Source organism: Nerophis ophidion, linkage group LG05 (assembly GCF_033978795.1).
Source record: "Nerophis ophidion isolate RoL-2023_Sa linkage group LG05, RoL_Noph_v1.0, whole genome shotgun sequence".
Taxonomy (NCBI): Eukaryota; Metazoa; Chordata; class Actinopteri; order Syngnathiformes; family Syngnathidae; genus Nerophis; species Nerophis ophidion.
Genome location: NC_084615.1, coordinates 64,812,789 through 64,831,438, shown reverse-complemented (window position 1 = coordinate 64,831,438; position 18,650 = coordinate 64,812,789). Strand labels below are relative to the sequence as shown.

The 18,650-nt window shown below is 38.9% G+C and overlaps 1 protein-coding gene across 2 annotated transcripts; it reads right to left on the bottom strand.

Annotated features, from left to right (window-relative positions):
* Window positions 1-1,431: 1,431 nt before the first annotated feature.
* LOC133553512 (uncharacterized) lies at window positions 1,432-17,421 on the bottom strand. Of its 2 annotated transcripts, none has more exons than XM_061901787.1 (7): window positions 17,185-17,421; window positions 7,285-9,261; window positions 6,178-6,394; window positions 5,216-5,431; window positions 2,368-2,460; window positions 1,981-2,088; window positions 1,432-1,504 (listed from the first exon to the last, which is right to left on the bottom strand). In XM_061901787.1, the coding sequence occupies exons 2-7, from the start codon at window positions 9,181-9,183 to the stop codon at window positions 1,500-1,502; spliced, it is 2,538 nt and encodes an 845-aa protein (XP_061757771.1). In that variant the 5' UTR covers window positions 9,184-9,261; window positions 17,185-17,421; the 3' UTR covers window positions 1,432-1,499. The 2 variants fall into 2 exon arrangements, with proteins under 2 accessions (XP_061757771.1, XP_061757770.1); XM_061901786.1 differs by having other exon boundaries at window positions 1,433-1,504; window positions 1,981-2,112; window positions 17,185-17,418.
* Between the last annotated feature and the right edge of the window lie 1,229 nt (window positions 17,422-18,650).

The window sequence follows — 18,650 nt, the reverse complement described above, 5'->3', positions numbered from 1 at the left end:
TTGGGGTCGCGGGGGGCGTTGGCGCCTATCTCAGCTACAATCGGGCAGAAGGCGGGGTACACCCTGGACAAGTCGCCACCTCATTGCAGGGCCAACACCGATAGACAGACAACATTCACACTCACATTCAAACACTAGGGCCGATTTAGTGTTGCCAATCAACCTATCCCCAGGTGCATGTTTTTTTTTTAGAAGTGGGAGGAGGCCGGAGTACCCGGAGGGAACCCACGCATTCACGGGGAGAACATGCAAACTCCACACAGAAAGATCCCGAGCCTGGATTTGAACCCAGGACTGCAGGAACTTCGTATTGTGAGGCAGACGCACTAACCCCTCTGCCACCGTGAAGCCCGTGTCTGTTGACAATAACCCAATAAATAAACATCCAAAAAAGCGGCAACGATACTCCATTTGAATTTTGCGACCTGAATATTAACAAAGTATTGGCGTTACCGTTATCGTAAGCGCTAACATTAAGGCCCTACATTTAGCGGCGCATTGATCAGAGAAAGGCAACTACCTGCTGCTGTATTGACATCATGAGCTGGAGAACTACTTTCTTGCCTTGAAGCTAGTAAAAATTAATTTTAAATTATAAATCATGTCTCACCTGGATAGTAAAATGATGTGGATATAAACTGAGAAATTGGTACACTTTGACAGCCAACTTAGTCGGAAATGGAAAATAAGACCCAAAATGACACTGTCTGTGCACATTTTTTTTTTACCTTTTTAAAGAAAATATGAAGTTATCTACGTTTGCTATGACGTATATATCAACTATGCTCCTGGACATGCTCTTGCCACCAGAATAGAAGATAATAGTGAAGTGAATTATATTTATATAGCGCTTTTCTCAAGTGACTCAAAGTGCTTTACATTGTGAAACCCAATTTCTAAGTTACATTTTTTTTTTTTTTTTAAACCAGTGTGGGTGGCACTGGGAGCAGGTGGGTAAAGTGTCTTCTTGCCAAGGACACAACGGCAGTAACTAGGATGGTGCAAGCTGGGACCGAACCTGCAACCCTCAAGTTGCTGGCACGGCCGCTCCACCAACCGAGCTATACCGCCCCAAATATATAAAATAGAATATATCTTTATTGTCATTGTACATTGTACAATGAAATTGTATGCAGAACTAATTTAGTGCAAATTCATCCATAACACATAAAAACATAGATAAATAGATAAAAATACATAAAATACATAAAAATACCAAGCATACAGCTCACATGTCATTGTTATCTTGTGTTCAGCGACACTATTGCTCTCAGATAAAAAGTGTTCTTAAATCAGTTTGTCCGGCATTTTATTGTCCTGTATCTCCTGCCTGAGGGCATCAGTTCAAAAAGTTTATGTCCAGGGTGAGATGGGTCCTTTATGATGTAAAAATGTACCAAAAGGTATTTTAGCAATCTAGGGGAAACCCTGCAGATCCAATCACATGTCACAGCTTCGAAAAATAAGGGTGGTCTCCAGGTTATGAAAAAGCTCCATGCCTAGACTGTAATTCAAGTTGAGTTTTAGTGAAAGACAATCTTATATCTGAATTAACACCAAGGTCACGCTCACTGGTCACCAAGCATATTAAGGACATAGAATACAGTACAAAAAAAAATTAAAAAATAAAATAAAAATAAGTATTAAATGAAACTAAAGATCTTTGTCTGTGGTTAACTGTAGCAAGCTTGCAATATGTTATGTTTAAGATTTTAATGATTTCCGACTGCCGTGATTATGCACGTGTCCGCACTGAGAACTACGGCTGTAAACTGGGAGAAAAGTTTATTTTATCTGAAAGTGTTTCGGCGTGGTTGCAGCTGGCATGAGCTTGTTTTGATTTTGAAATAAAGAGATTTTTGACCAATTGCCTTGTTGTCATCCTTGTAACATCTGGGAAGACGTTACAACACAAGCGGTAGTCAGCGCATACAAGAGTATCTACACTAGTTCTCCACTACTTCAATAGAAACTTCTTACCTGTTCTGCTTGGTGTTGGATGAGTTAATTGGGAAGAAAGCGGCCTTTTCAATAGAGTGACAGAAGGGGTACATGATCCTTTGTTGCTATTAATAGCAGGTGGTACAACTGTAGAACACATTTTGACAGAGGCTGATGAAATAAAAGACAAGAAGTAAAAATCAAGAATAAAATACGTGATGCAATATTGTCTGTGATTAAGCACATGAGTTAATAGTTAATGCATTGCATTTGACAGCCCTAATATCACTAGTGAAAATAAAAAAATAAAAGTATTTTTGCACATGAATGCAATATTTGAGGACACGGCCAATAAAGGTCTTATCAAAGAAGGCTGGTCTTATTGATATATGTACTTTGGACATGTGTGTGTGAGAGTATTCTTACTTGTTCCATTGTTTTTTACAGGGTTTGAAATTAGTCTTGGCTTTGGTACAACAGTCTTGAGAAGGGTTTGTCTATGTGGAGTTCCTCCAGAAGCTGTAGGGAAAGCACAGACAAGTGGTTCAAAATGCAGAATATATTAGATAGCATGTACACATGTGAAGGCATTTTCATCATGACCACATTGATAGAGGTGAAAACATGGCCTCAATATTATCTAAATTATAATCTTACTTTAAAATCATACTTACTCCTGCAGTGCATTGTAACATTTCCGTTAAATGCAGCAAACAACGGGATTATACAAAAGTGATACGATCCAATGAGCATGCATGTCAACAGAGTGACATCATAGCTGGACCCTGCTATCCCCTCAGCCCCGATAGAAGAGTTTGTAAAAATGTGAGTAGGAGACTCTGTCCAAGTGCAGCTCCGACGTCCAGCCATTTGTCTTAAACACAACAATGAACAGGATTGTTGATCCTTTATTAGTCCCAGACATCGGTGATACCACAGTATGTCTACCATATACGCCTCTAGGCAGCGCAGTGTGTGAACTAGGCTGGAACAGAATCTGCTGCCTTGACAAACAACGGGACAGGAGGGTCCCAGTTTAAAAACATCCCGTAATCCAATGAAACTGCCATACTGCTGCTGCTTGCAATGGGCTAATCAATACACATTAAAATTCATGTTCCTGTGCAACATGCATGGTTTGATATTCTCGGTGACATTAGATCACTAAACAATAACAAGGAAAAGCTAAATATACAGTAACAGTACATTATTTTCAACTGCACCTCTTGACCAATGTCAGCTGCAATATGCTGCAGCTTACTACCTATGACCTTGAATCGAAAAATAAATAATGTTGTCCCTCACCACTTGAGTCTAATGGGTTTTTTGAAAACAGTTATCAATCCTACCATGATTTCTCAAAGTTGAGGGTTTGACTACAACCTATTATTTGTCAAGATATATGCCTATTAATGCAAATTTTATGCATCTGTGGCCTGGGTTGAGCATTTTAAAGCAAAAAATGGCAAAACCATCTTAAAATAACAAATGTAAGGTTCTGTACTTTATTGCACTGCAGATTATAATCATCCTCGCTGATCAGGTTGGAGTATTTTCACAGGTTGGAGTATTTTCACAGGTTGAGGGTTGCATTTAAGAACTGTGTGTGAATTACTATAGAGAACAGGTGTCAAACTCAAGGCCAGATCTGGCCCGCAACATCATTTTATCTGTCCCGCAGACACCTGTCAATAAAGTACTTAATATTTTCGCACTAAATGTACTTTATTGTTTTCATTTTTACAGAAATAATATATGTACTGCTTGAAATTGCATTACTTTTCAACTTTAATGGTATCCTTTATTGCAAAAAATAATTACAGTATATTATCATAATTTCCAAACATTTTTTGTCTAAATAAAAATAAATACTTAATATCTGCTTGACTTATGATTTTACAGCAAACTACCTGTCAAATTAACAAAAATGAAAATAAATTTTACGGTGTTCCTCACAGCAAATTACTTACTAAAAAATAAAAAAAACTACCATTTTTTTTTACATTAAAATTCTGTTGATTGAACTACCAGTTTTTGACTGTAAAATCAATGGTTGTTGTTTTTAACGATGTATTACTGTAAATGGAAAGACGGTACATTTGTTTTTACGGTAGAAAAACTGGCAGCTAATTTGCCAGAATAAAAACAGAGCTTGTTTTTCCATTACCAATATAATGTTGTAAAAATTAATTTATTAGTAAATTTTAGCAACTAAGCAGCTAGCTTTTCCCATCTCTTTCTGTAAAAAAAATAAAAACAAAACAGTGGTATTGTTTTGATATTTACTGTAAAATGTTGTAAGAAAAAACACTTTTACAGTAATATTTTGTAAATGTATAGTTTTTACTGTAAAATCGACAGTCTACTTAAAAAAATTTATCTAATCATCAATGAAGTTCAGAGCCAAATTCATACATTATTCGCTGTTACAAGCAGCCCTCTGATGGCAGCCGCCATAACTGCAATGTGGCCCTCGATGAAAACGAATTTGACATTACTGCTGTAGGGTATGTCTTATTCATGTCATATATGTAAGATAGTAAATGTATTATTTCCAATAATATGTCTACTATATTGGGTAAAACAAATGCAAAAGTGACTACAGGAGTGGTATTTAATGTTAGAGGGTTCTAATAAAGTTACAAACCATATTTAGAAGGTTTTAAACAGTTGTTTACGTTCTAACTATTAAAATATTTGATTTATGAATGAGAACTACTACTTTGCAGAAATTCTCTTATCACTGTTTGGTTTGGAACTAATTAACTGTGATAAATGAGGGAGGATGGTATAATTTCTGAGATCAAGTTTCTCTCTTTTGGCAGATGAGGACCTATTTAGAGGATTTGCCCGTAAGTGAAGTGAAGTGAATTATATTTATATAGCGCTTTTTCTCTGTGGACTCAAATCCTTTTACATAGTGAAACCCATCAAGTAAAATACCGGTGCAGGTGGCACTGGGTGCAAGTGGGTAAAGTAGTATCTTGCCCAAGAACACAACGACAGTGATGAGGATAGCGGAAGCGGGGGTCGAACCTGGAACCCTCAAGTTGCTGGCATGGCCGCTCTACCAACCGAGCCCCGTCGCGTCGCCCCTTTTCAGCGAGTCACGATGTAGACCACTCTTGTTCACATCCAGAAGTGTTCAGAAATATTTTTGGCTTACCCTAAAAACATGTTGCATCAACCTGAATTTGTACTAACATATTTAAACAGAGGCATTGAATTGCCTGTGTAAAACTTTAAAAAGATTAACCATGTGTAATCACTGCACCTTCATTCTGGTCACTGCCAACAGTTCCTACATGTTGACTCCTGGATGTCAACAAGATCTTGCGAGGTAGTTTAGAGGCAGGAGTAAGGAGCGGCCCCATAACAGAGGGGCGCGACGGAGTCTGAGCAGGCCGGGATCCATTCAGCTGGTACTTAACACTTGCAGATGAGGCTGGTGCAAAGGACTGCTCTCCTGTTGCTTGAGTCCTTTGACTGCCTGTTATTAAATACAAAGTTGGAGATTAGTAGGATAATGTTTTTTTTAGATTGGACATGTGTATAAAATGTGGAATGACTAAAACAGAGTTGACGTATATATAGACAATGTAATTTTCCTATACAATAACCATTTGATTGGAATGAGCATCTTCCTTTTTTGGGATGTATACAGGGCTGTATCGGTCTAACCTAACCTAAACATTAGTAGTAAAGAAACTACAAACAGTAGCGAAAAAAAAAAGATCATTAATGAACAAATAAGTATTACCTTTATTAATAACTATACTTCAAATAAAAATAGAAAACTTACCAATGTTACGTACTAAAGCCAACATGTCAGACTTACAACACAATACTTTTACAACTTAAGTAGGTTGTCCCTGAAGCTGAACTGTGTATGGAGAGGGGTTGGGGGGGAACAGCGCTTAAAACCTCCCTTTCCTTCCCATGTTTTCCACACACTCGGGAGAGTTATCTTCCTTCCCTAAGACTCCTCTTACAATGAAAAGCAATAGAAAGCTGTACGGACATAAACACATGGAGATAAGACAGCTCATTTTGAAGAATGCAGCCCTCATATTAAAAGTGGGAAATATCACCCTCTAACGGAGAAGCTGCTTAAAAACAAAATAAATACTTGCAGCAATAATCTATTAATCTATGTGAATAGTATTCTACAGCAAGTAGACTTCCTGCCAAAAGTTATATAACAGAAGACAAAATGCAACATTAGCATTGTCTTACCTGCAGTACTGTTCTGCTTCGACTGTGGTGTGCCTACTACCCCTTTAGACACCCTGAAGTCAACATTTGAACTGGGTCCTTGTCTCTGCCTGATAGACTGACTCGCAGTTGGAGGTTGGGAAAGGGATGTTGCTCGGGATTGTCTTGGAACGGTCTGTCCTCGAGCTTTGCTCTTAGTCCGATCCAAAGAGGACCCAGGTGCTCTGCCAGGTTCTGTCTGTAAAGATGTGTAAGATTCTCAGCTTTTTGAATGTTTATGTTGTTCCTAATGTAAAAGTCACACACACATTAAATATATTTTAAGTACTGTAGATTACATTTACATATAGGAAATGTTTTGCAGCTCTTGTAATCAACATTAGGGTTGTCCCGATACCGGTACCAAAATGTATTTCGATACTTTTCTAAATAAAAAAATGACTATTGGCTTTATTCTTACAAAAAAATCTTACGGTACAATAAACATATGTTTCATATTGCAATCAAATAACAATTTTGGCCTTAAATAAAATAGTGAATATACTAGACATCGTGTCTTTTAGTAGTAAGTAAGTAATTTGTTATTGATGTATGCAGTAACATATTGTGTCATTTCTCATTCAATTATGTTGTCAAAATAATAAAGGACAAGCTGTAAAAATGGATTGTTAATCCACTTGTTCATTTACTGTTAATATATGGTTATTTTTCATTTCAACATGTTCTATCTACACTTCTATTAAAATGTAATTATCACTTATTCTTTTGTTTGGACTTTGGATACTTTACATTAGTTTTAGATGATACCACAAATGTAGGTATCGATCCAATACCAAGTAGTTTCAGGATTATGGATATATTGGTCATAATTTATGTCCTCATGTTTTCAGGGACATATTTAAGGAGTTTATAAACATATGAATTTAAAAAAAGAGGAAAAAATATTTTGTGACGATAAAAAATATAGATGTAACCATAGTAGTATCGGCTAGATACACTATATGTTGATTATGCTAAACCTAATTGACATATTTGGAAATGTAGTTTACGTATAAGTTAAAATAATATAAATAGTACTTTAAAATATGTCATTTAATTTCATACTATTAAAGATAAACTTATACTCACCACCAGGCTGATTTTATTAACTTCTCTGGGGGAATCGTTTGCAGGTCTTTTTGTGACATCAGTCTGTGAGGGCACTTTACTCTGGGAAGAGTTGTTTAAAATCCCAGTTTTGCTCTGTTTTTCCTGTCCGGGAAATACAATGGTGGTTGAGAACTTAGCAGCTTTCCTTTGCTTGGGTGGTCGAAGTAGAGATGACAAACTCTCTGATGAGCATCTAGGCCTTGTCTTGACATAGCTCAAAGTTGAGCCTGCCTTGACCTCAATTTTGTTTGACATGTGCTTCTTTGGAGTCAGTTCAGAATCTTTCTGCCCACTTTTAGCAGAAGGTTTTTCACAGGATGAATTTTGGTCGCCGGTGGACTGAACTGGAATGTCTACTTTTTGGCCTGAAGCTGTGTGCGCTTTCTCAGAACTGACGGTGCTGCAACATGGTGTTTGAGCAATTTTACTTGCTGGGCTGGATATGATACTTTTACCTTTTTCATTCCCAACAGTATGATCGGGTGACTGTATGATTGTCACACCTAAGTGAACAGCCTTTGGAATAACTTGTTTCTGCACATTTATTTCCCTTTTAGCAGTGGCAGGCAAAAAGGCAGCAGCTTTTCCTATTCTGCTATTGGTATGTCTAGTACCAATGGGGTTGCTGTGCAAATGTGCTTGCAATTGCTTGTGTTGTGGAGAAGATCCTGAATCCCCAGTTCTGGTCACAACTTTAGATTTCACATTCCTCAAGTCTGATTTAGGAATTTTTTTAATCTCATTTTGTTTTACTTTGCTTGGAGATGGTGATAATCCTACAGCCAAATTCTGTGTGGGAGTGACAGATGTTTGTTGTTTTTCAGCTGGTAATGATATTGGCCTCTCATTATCTTCAATGCAAGAAGATTCTAAATGTGAGGGAAGTATTTTAGTGACAGTGTTTGGTACTGGTGTAGATGCCTTACTATTTTGCATAACTGCCATTGTGGGCACAAAGATTGTGCCCTTTTCTGGCGTAAATTCTGCAGAGAAATGTACCACCTCTGCTTCCATGCATGTCAATTGCACCTGTTTCTTATCATCAGGAGAGGCTCCGCACAGAAACGTCATAAAAAGATCTCCCGGATTTCCACCTGGCCGAACCCCAGAAGAGGGTGCTGTACTCAAATTGTCTTCCTCAGGGAGCTCCCAGTTGTCTGCCAGGATAAAGGTCTTGCCAAGGTATGGGTTCCCGAGGGTCACCTCAGCTGCATTCTCACACACATCTGGCAAGGTGAGTGTGCTCAAAATCTTGGATTCATCAAGAAATTCGGCATGCGCTCTGGCTGGTGAGATGGTCGAATCATCGAGGGAAGAAAACACAGAGAGGGACTGGTCTGCCAAACAAAAACTGTTGCTCCTCATCACCATTTCCTCAGAACTCATCGAGCAGCAGTTAGTCTCAGTTGATCCATGCTGAGAAGTGTCACATGAACTTAGTTGGCTTTCTTCCGTTATCCCAACAGAGGCAACATCCCCTTTATTACAACTGAAAGAGAAGTACTCTTCAGTCTCTTGATTGTCTTGTGACCTTGAGTTTTTATTGCAGAAATTCACATGATCTTCGAGAAGGGTGTTGATATATGTTTGGGAAAGCCTCCTGCCTGAGTCACAGGAAGAATTATCTTGTCGTGGAGGAGTGATTTGCAAGCTATCCAAAAGAAAGCTTTCAGCGATACAATGGTCCAGCATGTGGATGTCTGGTGAGCTGCTGGTTTCTCTATTAGTCGATACACTACTGGAGGAGTTTGGTGATGGAGAAAGGGATCCATTGTTGTAAGGACTCTCGGATGAGAGAACAAGCTGCATGTCCCCGTGGGGCAGAGGAACTGTAGCAATGTGTTCATTGCAAGACATATCACATGTTGATTTAGGCATTGATGGTTTGGATAGGGTTATATCTTGAAAATTCCAAAGAGTTACAGTCGATCAGGCAAGTTGATCCTCAATAAACATCTGTCAAGACAAAAAAAAAAATATCAATGCAATGCAAAATGAATAAGAACACTCAATATGATCATTGGAGGCTTATTTAGTTTTACTCTTGTGCCAAGGTTTACAGTAAGAGATAACATATTTCAATAGGCTTTATATATAGGACCTGCTCTTGTCAGTGCTGATCGTTGTAAGAGTAGCTGGATGAGCAAATTATTCATGAATAAGTTACATTAAAAATGCAAAGGTCCTTGGGATTATTTCTGAGCAACATCAACATCTAACAAATAGCTAATTACCCCTATTGTTTCATTTCAGCAGTTGTACAAAATTTCTAAAAAAATATATATTTTCACTAGACGTTTACTTTGAGCCACAATCAGTACACATCAAAATAAGATAAAGACACTACATTATAGATTTGCATGTATTAAAACACGTGCCAACTTGATCGCACAAGCGAATCTGATCTAAGTTTGTGAGCAGAGGAGTGTATCTCTCAAGTGAACAAAATAAAGGACGCAATTGCCACTTTATTAAGCATGTCTGTCTTCATAAACATGCAGAGTATAAGCTGATCATCAGAACACCTACGATACTCGAAGGATAATTACACAGTGTGATTTACCGAGACTAAATACATCCAAAAAGCATGTGCAATCTGGTATTTGCTCAAAAATGGTCAGTGAGAAAGGAGTTGATCGCGCTACAGCTCTGTCGTACATATGCTTGTCAACATATATGGACTGCCAAAAATAAAAATACAAGACATTGTCCATTCAGCCATATCATTTACTAATTTTAAAGCTGCTGGATGACTTAAAGTGTCCTATTATGCGAAACCAACTTTCTTTTTTACCTGTTGGCGCCTGTTTTGTGTATTTCTGATTCCGATAAGTCCCGAGAATTTGAGATCAAACCCCAATCTAAACCAGCCATTTGGAATTTGAGTAGTGACGTATTTGCCATTAAGTACGTCAGTGAATAACTCCATATATGCAAAGATTTACCCGAAGAGCTTTGCACAAGTCCGCCATTGTGGTTCGGATTTGTATAAAACAAAACAAATCTAGGCATTTTGGTGTCTAATGTCGTTTCTTCTTTTTTTATTTTTTTTATTTATTTATTTATTATTATCATTATTTTTAATGGCGTTTGTTTTTTCATATACATCCATCCATCCATTTCTACCGCTTATTCCGTTTTTTTGGGGGGGGTCGCGGGGGGCGCTGGCGCCTATCTCAGCTATACGCAAAAAAAAACTTCTTGCTATGTGCATTTTCTTCGGTCTGGAACATTTTACCCGGCGCTTGCAGTTAGCACCAGCATCTCCCATCTCCGGGCTTAGCATATGTGTTTTTATTTGTAGATGCGCTGCAGAACATCTAAAATGCCCTGAAAATACATAATAGTCTGCGGCACCATGGCAAAATATTACCCACCCAATCTTAAAAATAAGGGTCTTCAACATCAAAACAAATTAAAGTAATACATTCTATGAATTGATGTACAGTTGTGGTCAAAAGTTTACTACATACACTTGTAAAGAACATGTCATGGCTTTCTTGAGTTTCCAATAATTTGTACAGCTCATACTTTTTTGTGATGGAGTGATTGGAGCACATACTTGTTTGTCAAAAAAAAAAACATTCATGAAGTTTGGTTCTTTTATGAATTTATTTTGGGTCTATTAAAAAAGGTGACCAAATCTGCTGGGTCAAAAGTATACATACAACATACATTGTCAATTTTGGTGATGTAGAAAAGTTACAATCAAATCAAATTAGCTTCATGGTATGGCCTCTTAACTTCATGTGAGTGATTATGATTGACGACACCTGTTGACTTGTCCCAGCCCATTTAAATAGGGCTCATGTGATACAAACGCAACAATGGGAAAGTCAAAGGAACTCAGCACAGATCTGAAAAAAAAATTCATTGACTTGAACAAGTCAGGAAAGTCACTTAGAGCCATTTCAAAGCAGCTTAAGGTCCCAAAAGCTACTGTGCAGACAATCTTTCGCAAGTATAAAGTACATGGCCCAGTTTTGTCACTGCCACGATCAGGAGGAAAACGCAAGCTATCACCTGCTGCTGAGAGAAAATTGGTCAGGATGATAAAGAGTCAATCGAGAACCACCAAAAAGCAGGTCTGCAATGAATTGGAAGCTGTTGAAACACAGATGTCAGTGTCCACAGTCAAGCGTGTTTTGCAGCGCCATGGACTGAAAGGCTACCCTGCAAGAAGGAAGCCATTGCTCCAGAAGCGACACCTTGAGGCTCGTCTTAAGTTTGCTGCTGATCACATGGACAAAAATAAAACCTTCTGGAGGAAAGTTCTGTGGTCAGATGAAACAAAAATGTAGCTGTTTGGTCAGCAATATGTTTATGGAGGAGAAAAGGTGAGGCCTTTAATCCAAGGAACACAACACCTACCATCAAGCATGGTGGTGGTAGTATTATGCTCTGGGCCTGTTTTGCTGCCAATGGAACTGGTGCTTCACAGAGTAAATGGGACAATGAAAAAGGAGGATTACCTCCAAATTCTCCAGGACAACCTAAAATCATCAACCTGAAGGTTGGGTCTTGGGCGCAGTTGGGTGTTCCAACAGGACAATGACCCCAAACACACATCAAAAGTGGTAAAAGAATGGCTAAATCAGGCTAGAATTAAAGTTTTAGAATGGCCTTCCCAAAGTACGGATTTAAACCCCATTGAGAACATGTGGACAATGCTCAAGAAACAAGTCCTTGTCAGAAAACCAACAAATTTAGCTGAACAACACCAATTTTGTCAAGAAACAAGAGGAGTGGTCAAAAATTCAACAAGAAGCTTGCCAGAAGCTTGTGGATGGCTACCAAAAGCACCTTATTGCAGTGAAACTTGCCCAGGGACATGTAACCAAATATTAACATTGCTGTATGTATACTTTTAACTCAGCAGATTTGGTCAAATTTTCAGTAGACCCATAATAAATTCATAAAAGAACCAAACTTCGTAAATGTTTTTTGTGACAAACAAGTATGTGCTTCAATCACTAGCACCAGAAATAAGAACGGTAGAAATGATTGGAAACTCAAGACAGCCATGACATTATGTCTTATAACCACGATATACATATATTTACACATATATACAGTACAGGCCAAAAGTTTGGACACACCTTCTCATTCAATGCATTTTTTTTTATTTTCATGACTATTAACATTGTAGATTGTCACTGAAGGCATCAAAACTAAGAATGAACACGGGGAGTTATGTACTTAACAAAAAAAGGTGAAATACATTTTATATTCTAGGTTAATCAAAATAGCCACCCTTTGCTCTGATTACTGCTTTGCACACTCTTGGGATTCTCTCGATGAGCTTCAAGAAATAGTCACCTGAAATGGTTTTCACTTCACAGGTGCTTGAAGCTCATCGAGAGAATGCCAAAAGTGTGCAAAGCAGTTATCAGAGCAAAAGATGGCCATTCTTAAGAAACTAGAATATAAAACATGTTTTCAGTTATTTCCCCTCTTTTTGTCTCTTTTTGTCTCATTAAGTACATAACTCCACATGTGTTCATTCATAGTTTTGATGCCTACAGTGACAATCTACAATGTAAACAGTCATAAAATTAAAGAAAACGCATTGAATGAGAAGGTGTGTCCAAACTTATGGCCTATACTGTCAATATATACGCACGCACGCACGCACGCACGCACGCACACACGCACACACGCACACACGCACACACACACACACACACACACACAAATCAAGCCCCCTCTTTTACCTGGTAGAGAAAAAATCCCGGGTCTACATGAACAATTACAATGTAAGATGGCGCGTATCAGATCACCAGTCATATTAAATGAATGGTTGGAGAAGGCAGATTCCTGCATGTGCGTTTAATTAAGCTTCAAATACATTTAAGGGAAAACAAAAAACACCAAAAATGATTATTGCGATAGCACTACTCCATACTATATGGATCTATCTAACTTATTCACTAACACATTTGTTTGCAAACTCAGAGAGTGCATGTGGAAAATACTCTTCTAGGTGGATGGGAGCAAAGTCCTGCACAATGTGTTGTTACAAGTGCAGTGATCCGGAGCGCAACCTTCTCAGGGACAAGGTACACTAACTGCAGACTAAAACAACTTTGTCTGAGCACTTGATTATTTCCCTCCTTCTCTCAATTCACAATTCTAAATCAACAAGAAATGGAAATTGTAGTGGTAAAAAACAGCCAAAATACTAAAAACAAGTTTCTCCAAGTGAACATTTAGATGTGCGTGTGATACAATGTAATATTTACCCAGCCTTAAGCATGTATACAATCACTTTAAATGTGAGATGGACAGAGCACACAGCTATATAACTAGGTTTAATACAATCTACAAATTTCCACAAGTGTAGCGGTTTCTTTTTAAACAATGTTACACCGCCCCCTCCAAAAAAGTTCTTGATGGTGATAAGGTAAGTATGTTAAACTTTGGTAGGAGGTTTTCCTCCGTGACCAATGCACTTTATGTATGCATTAGGGCAGTGGTCCCCAACCCCCAATTGGTACCGGGCCGCACAAAAAATTTAAAAAATTTAAAATAAATAATATATATATATTTTTTATTATTATTAAATCAACATAAAAAACACAATATATACATTATATATCAATATAGATCAATACAGTCTGCAGGGATACAGTCCGTAAGCACACATGATTGTATTTCTTTATGAACCCCCCCGGTCCGTGGGACAAACTTTCAAGCGTTGACCGGTCCGCAGCTACAAAAAGGTTGGGGACCACTGCATTAGGGAACGAAGGCAAGGCAGATAAGCCACACAATTAGACATGCAAGACAAAATGCAGTTCCAAAAAGAGATATAGAGTATTACAAAACTTATACTGATTAATCTAATCGTCACCTTTTAACACCTCATTTATTCTCACCTTTCCGATTCCCAATGAGAAAAAACATGCTCGTCAAAAGTTGTATCCTTTGGTGTTTCAAACAAACCATCATGTATCGTCCTCTGTGTTACAAGCCTCAAACTGTTCTTTAAGAATTGCTGATTTTTTGCACAGACTGGGCAAGCAGTTGCTATGAGACTAACAGCAGCCATCCAGACGCAGCTCCCTCCTGGTGTTCAGAGCCAGCCGTGCATTACCAATAACATCCCGAGGGACTGAGTGAGTGAAGTGGCTCCCTATGCTGTGTTGAGCTCCTCTTTCTGTCTTTTGATAGCACATTGTCAGCGGCAACATGACTTATGCACACTCTGCATCAAAGACCATGTGCCCTGATCCAAGTTTAAGAAAATATGAACATGTCACCTTATCCTTGCTGAGCCCATTGAGGGGGGTGGGGGGATGGCCGCAGACTGCCAGGCTTAGATGGTATTCACTGTTGCTAAGCAGCCAAAGTCTCTTTTATGAGGGAATAGACCAGGCAGCTATTTAGCTAGGGAAAAAGAGAATGTCAGAGTGAATTGCAGCAAAATTCGAAATAGCAGGAACCAGATAAAGTTTACATGGAAACCTGCTGCCTAAAAATGTTGTACAAATAGTCATACACTGAAAATGCCACTTTCTTAACAACGTAGCCTTATACTGATCACAAACAGCTTGACACCTGATCCCAACACTAGAGCAGCAGTATGACACCAGGTTAAGACCCCTAAGACATATGCTATTTCTGCTTAATCTATACAAGGCTGTTGACCACTAGGAACGACAGTTTAATCTTGACAGGAAGCCACTTGTAAATCATAGTGATAATGCTCATTATGTCCAAAGAGAGAAAGTGGAAGAAAAATAATTTGATAAAAGTTGGTAATATTGTATAAATGTTCAGCAGTAAAATTATAATTGTTTTTGAGACCAAACACAAGTGCAAAACGAACAACCTAATTAATTCACACCATTAGCATTACATGTATCTGAAGAGTCTCACAAACTTTTGAGATCCTTTATCAAGGATTCGGTCAACCTCTAAATTCCCTTGGTTGCTGTGCAAACAGGCTAAAATGGCCTCCCCGGTCTATACAAGGTGATAGAAAATACCAGTATCACACAGGGATAGCCATCAAAAGCCAAGATACAGGCATAAAGCAGGCAGACCTGTCAAGCTGGGGAAATCCAGAGAAAACAGCACAAGGGTGTCTATCTAGTGCAGTGGTTCTCAACCTTTTTTTTTTAGAGATGTAACCCCTGTGAACATTTTTTTAATTCAAGTACCCCCTAATCATGTCGTGGGGTCAAAATGATCATGAGAAAGCTGAGCAAAAATCCCAGAACCACACGGGGGGACCTGGTGAATGACCTGCAGAGAGCTGGGACCAAAGTAACAAAGGTTGCCATCAGCAACACACTACGCCGACAGGGAATCAAATCCTGCAGTGCCAGACGTGTCCCCTTGCTTAAGCCAGTGTATGTCCAGGCCCGTCTGAAGTTTGCCAGAGAGCACATGGATGATACCGCAGAGGATTGGGAGAATGTCATGTGGTCAGATGAAACCAAAATATAACTTTTTGGTAGAAACTCAACTCGTCGTGTTTGGAGGAAGAAGAATACTGAGTTGCATCCCAAAAACACCATACCTACTGTGAAGCATGGGGGTGGAAACATCATGCTTTGGGGCTGTTTTTCTGCTAAGGGGAGAGGACGACTGATCCGTGTTAAGGAAAGAATGAATGGGGCCATGTATCGTGAGATTTTGAGCCAAAACCTCCTTCCATCAGTGAGAGCTTTGAAGATGAAACGTGGCTGGGTCTTCCAGCATGACAATGATCCCAAACACACCACCTGGGCAACGAAGGAGTGGTTCCGTAAGAAGCATTTATTTGAAAGTCCTGGAGTGGCCTAGCCAGTTACAGACCTCAACCCCATTGAAAATCTGTGGAGGGAGTTGAAAGTCCGTGTTGCTCGGCGACAGCCCCAAAACATCACTGCTCTTGAGAAGATCTGCATAGAGGAATGGGCCAAAATACCAGTTACTGTGTGTGCAAACCTGTTAAAGACCTATAGTAATCGTTTGACCTCTGTTATTGCCAACAAAGGTTATATTACAAAGCATTGAGTTGAATTTTAACAAACAGAACAACCGCATGTGCATGGAAAATGTATGTGTGTGAGAGAGAATCAACAGCTGATACAATGGACTCATACTTTAAGGAAAGTAAGTCATATATTTCCAGAATATGTGTAATTTATTAATGCTGAAATTCTGACAACTGACTTTTCAGCATTAAGGATAGTTTACGCCATTTACGCAAGCGTTCTTCTCCTCCTCCTCTTTGGCCTTGCCGTTTAACCATTAAACAAACGCCATGGGAACATCGCCCCCTGGAGTTACAAATTCCAATGGGTAACAGATTTCGGTACAACACCGAGATTGAACTCAGGACCTTCGTATTGTGAGGCACGTGCACTAACCCCCTGGCACACCTTGCTGCCCCATTTGCACTCAATTGAAGGAATATATCCTTCGAGTGCACTCCACAAATAGACCAGAAAAGATAAGGAGCTGCTACAAATAGCTATGGAATTCTATAAATCTTTTGAGTTTATTCTAAACACGGCAAGTGTTACATAACACCATCCATTTTCTACCGCTTGTCCCTTTTCGGGGACATAAAACCAATTTCTACCGCTTGTCCCTTTCGGGGACATAAAACCAATCAACCTTTATCTATACACTATTGACAACAACCCAAAAAGGAGACACGATTGTGGCAAATCTCCTTATCGTTGGCATGCAATTCGCAAAAGAAACCAACATTGTAATCGGCTCGGTTAGCTTAAGCGCCTTTGAACTATTTTAATACAACGTTAGCCTAACATTAGCATCGTGTTAAGTTACGCCAAACATTTTTAAACACTTCAAACTTTTAAAAAAATGTAAAGATGTACAGAGTAATTCACGATAAAGTTGATAACAAGCGCAGCCTACCGATAAGACGATGGAAGGAGAAAGACGATGATTTTTGTTGGTGGTTAAAATTGCACATTAAGGCAAAGCAGTGGACTTTAAAGTGTGTACCTGTCAAGAGGCGTGCGCGCGCACAAACATCGGGAGCGCGCCCTTGATGAGGTCCTTAATGAAGAAATCTTCGGATGACGTCACTTATTTAACGAGAGTCGTCTCATGTTTGTGCATGGTCATGTGGGAGAGTTTACCTCCTTTCTTCGCCACATTCATGGTAAACCCTCTTATATTTATATATGCTTAAAGTCCAGGACTTTGACCCCGTGGTAGAGGTTATAAAATGGCAGGTGCTTGGTTGAATCCATTTTGAACTTTTTAATAGGTTATACTTCATAGCAGTTGTCAGTATTTATAAATTAGTTATTTATTCACAAGCCAATTGATTTTTATAATAATCTTTGCTTTTAAATAAAGGGAACATGGCATGTTATACTCAAAAAACATGTTAACCAAAAGTGTATCTATTTTAAACATACATACAAAGTACAAACACTTTTTGTACTGATGCAAGCATCAACTATTTGGTATCAGGTTTTTATTATTTCAAATTTGGATGTACAATTATTAAATAGTTACATCAGTGGTCCCCAACCACCGATTGGTACCGGGCCACAGAATAATTTTTAATATATATATATATATATATATATATATATATCATTTCAATTAACATAAAAAACACAAGATACACTTACAATTAGGGCACCAACCCCAAAAACCTCCCTTTTGCATGGAAAAAAACTCGCTTTTTCGTGACAAAAAAAAATAAATCCCGGGCCGCGGGACAAATGATCAAGCGTTGACCGTTCCGCAGCTATAAAAAGGTTGAGAACCACTGAGTTACATGGTTTCAACATATTCACAGACAAGGAGCACACGTGATTAAAAAGTGCATTTTGACAAGATAGTTTAGTACATGGGTGTCAAACTGTGGCCCGAGGGCCAAATTTGGCCCGCCGTGTAATTTAATTTGGCCCTTGAGGCAATATCAAATTAACATTACAGCTGGCCCGCCGATATTACTCGGCAGCGGTGCCGCTGTAACACCGCAATTTGTCACACTTGCCAATCCTCACAAAGTTTAGCGCCCCTCCCTAAAATCTCCCGGGGCAAGTATTCTCCAGATTTTCACCCGGACAACAATATTGAGGGCGTGCCTTAAAAGCACTGCCTTTAGCATTCTCTACAACCTGCCGTCACGTCCGCATTTCCTCCATACAAATTGCGCGCAGGCCCACTCGCATAATATATGCGGCTATTACACATATAAGAGAACGCAAGGCATACTTGGTCAACAGCCATACAGGTCACACTGAGGGTGGTCGTATAAACAACTTTACAACTGTTACAAATATGCGCCACACTGTGAACTCACACCAAACAAGAACGACAAACACATTTCGGGAGAACATCTACACTGTAACATAAAC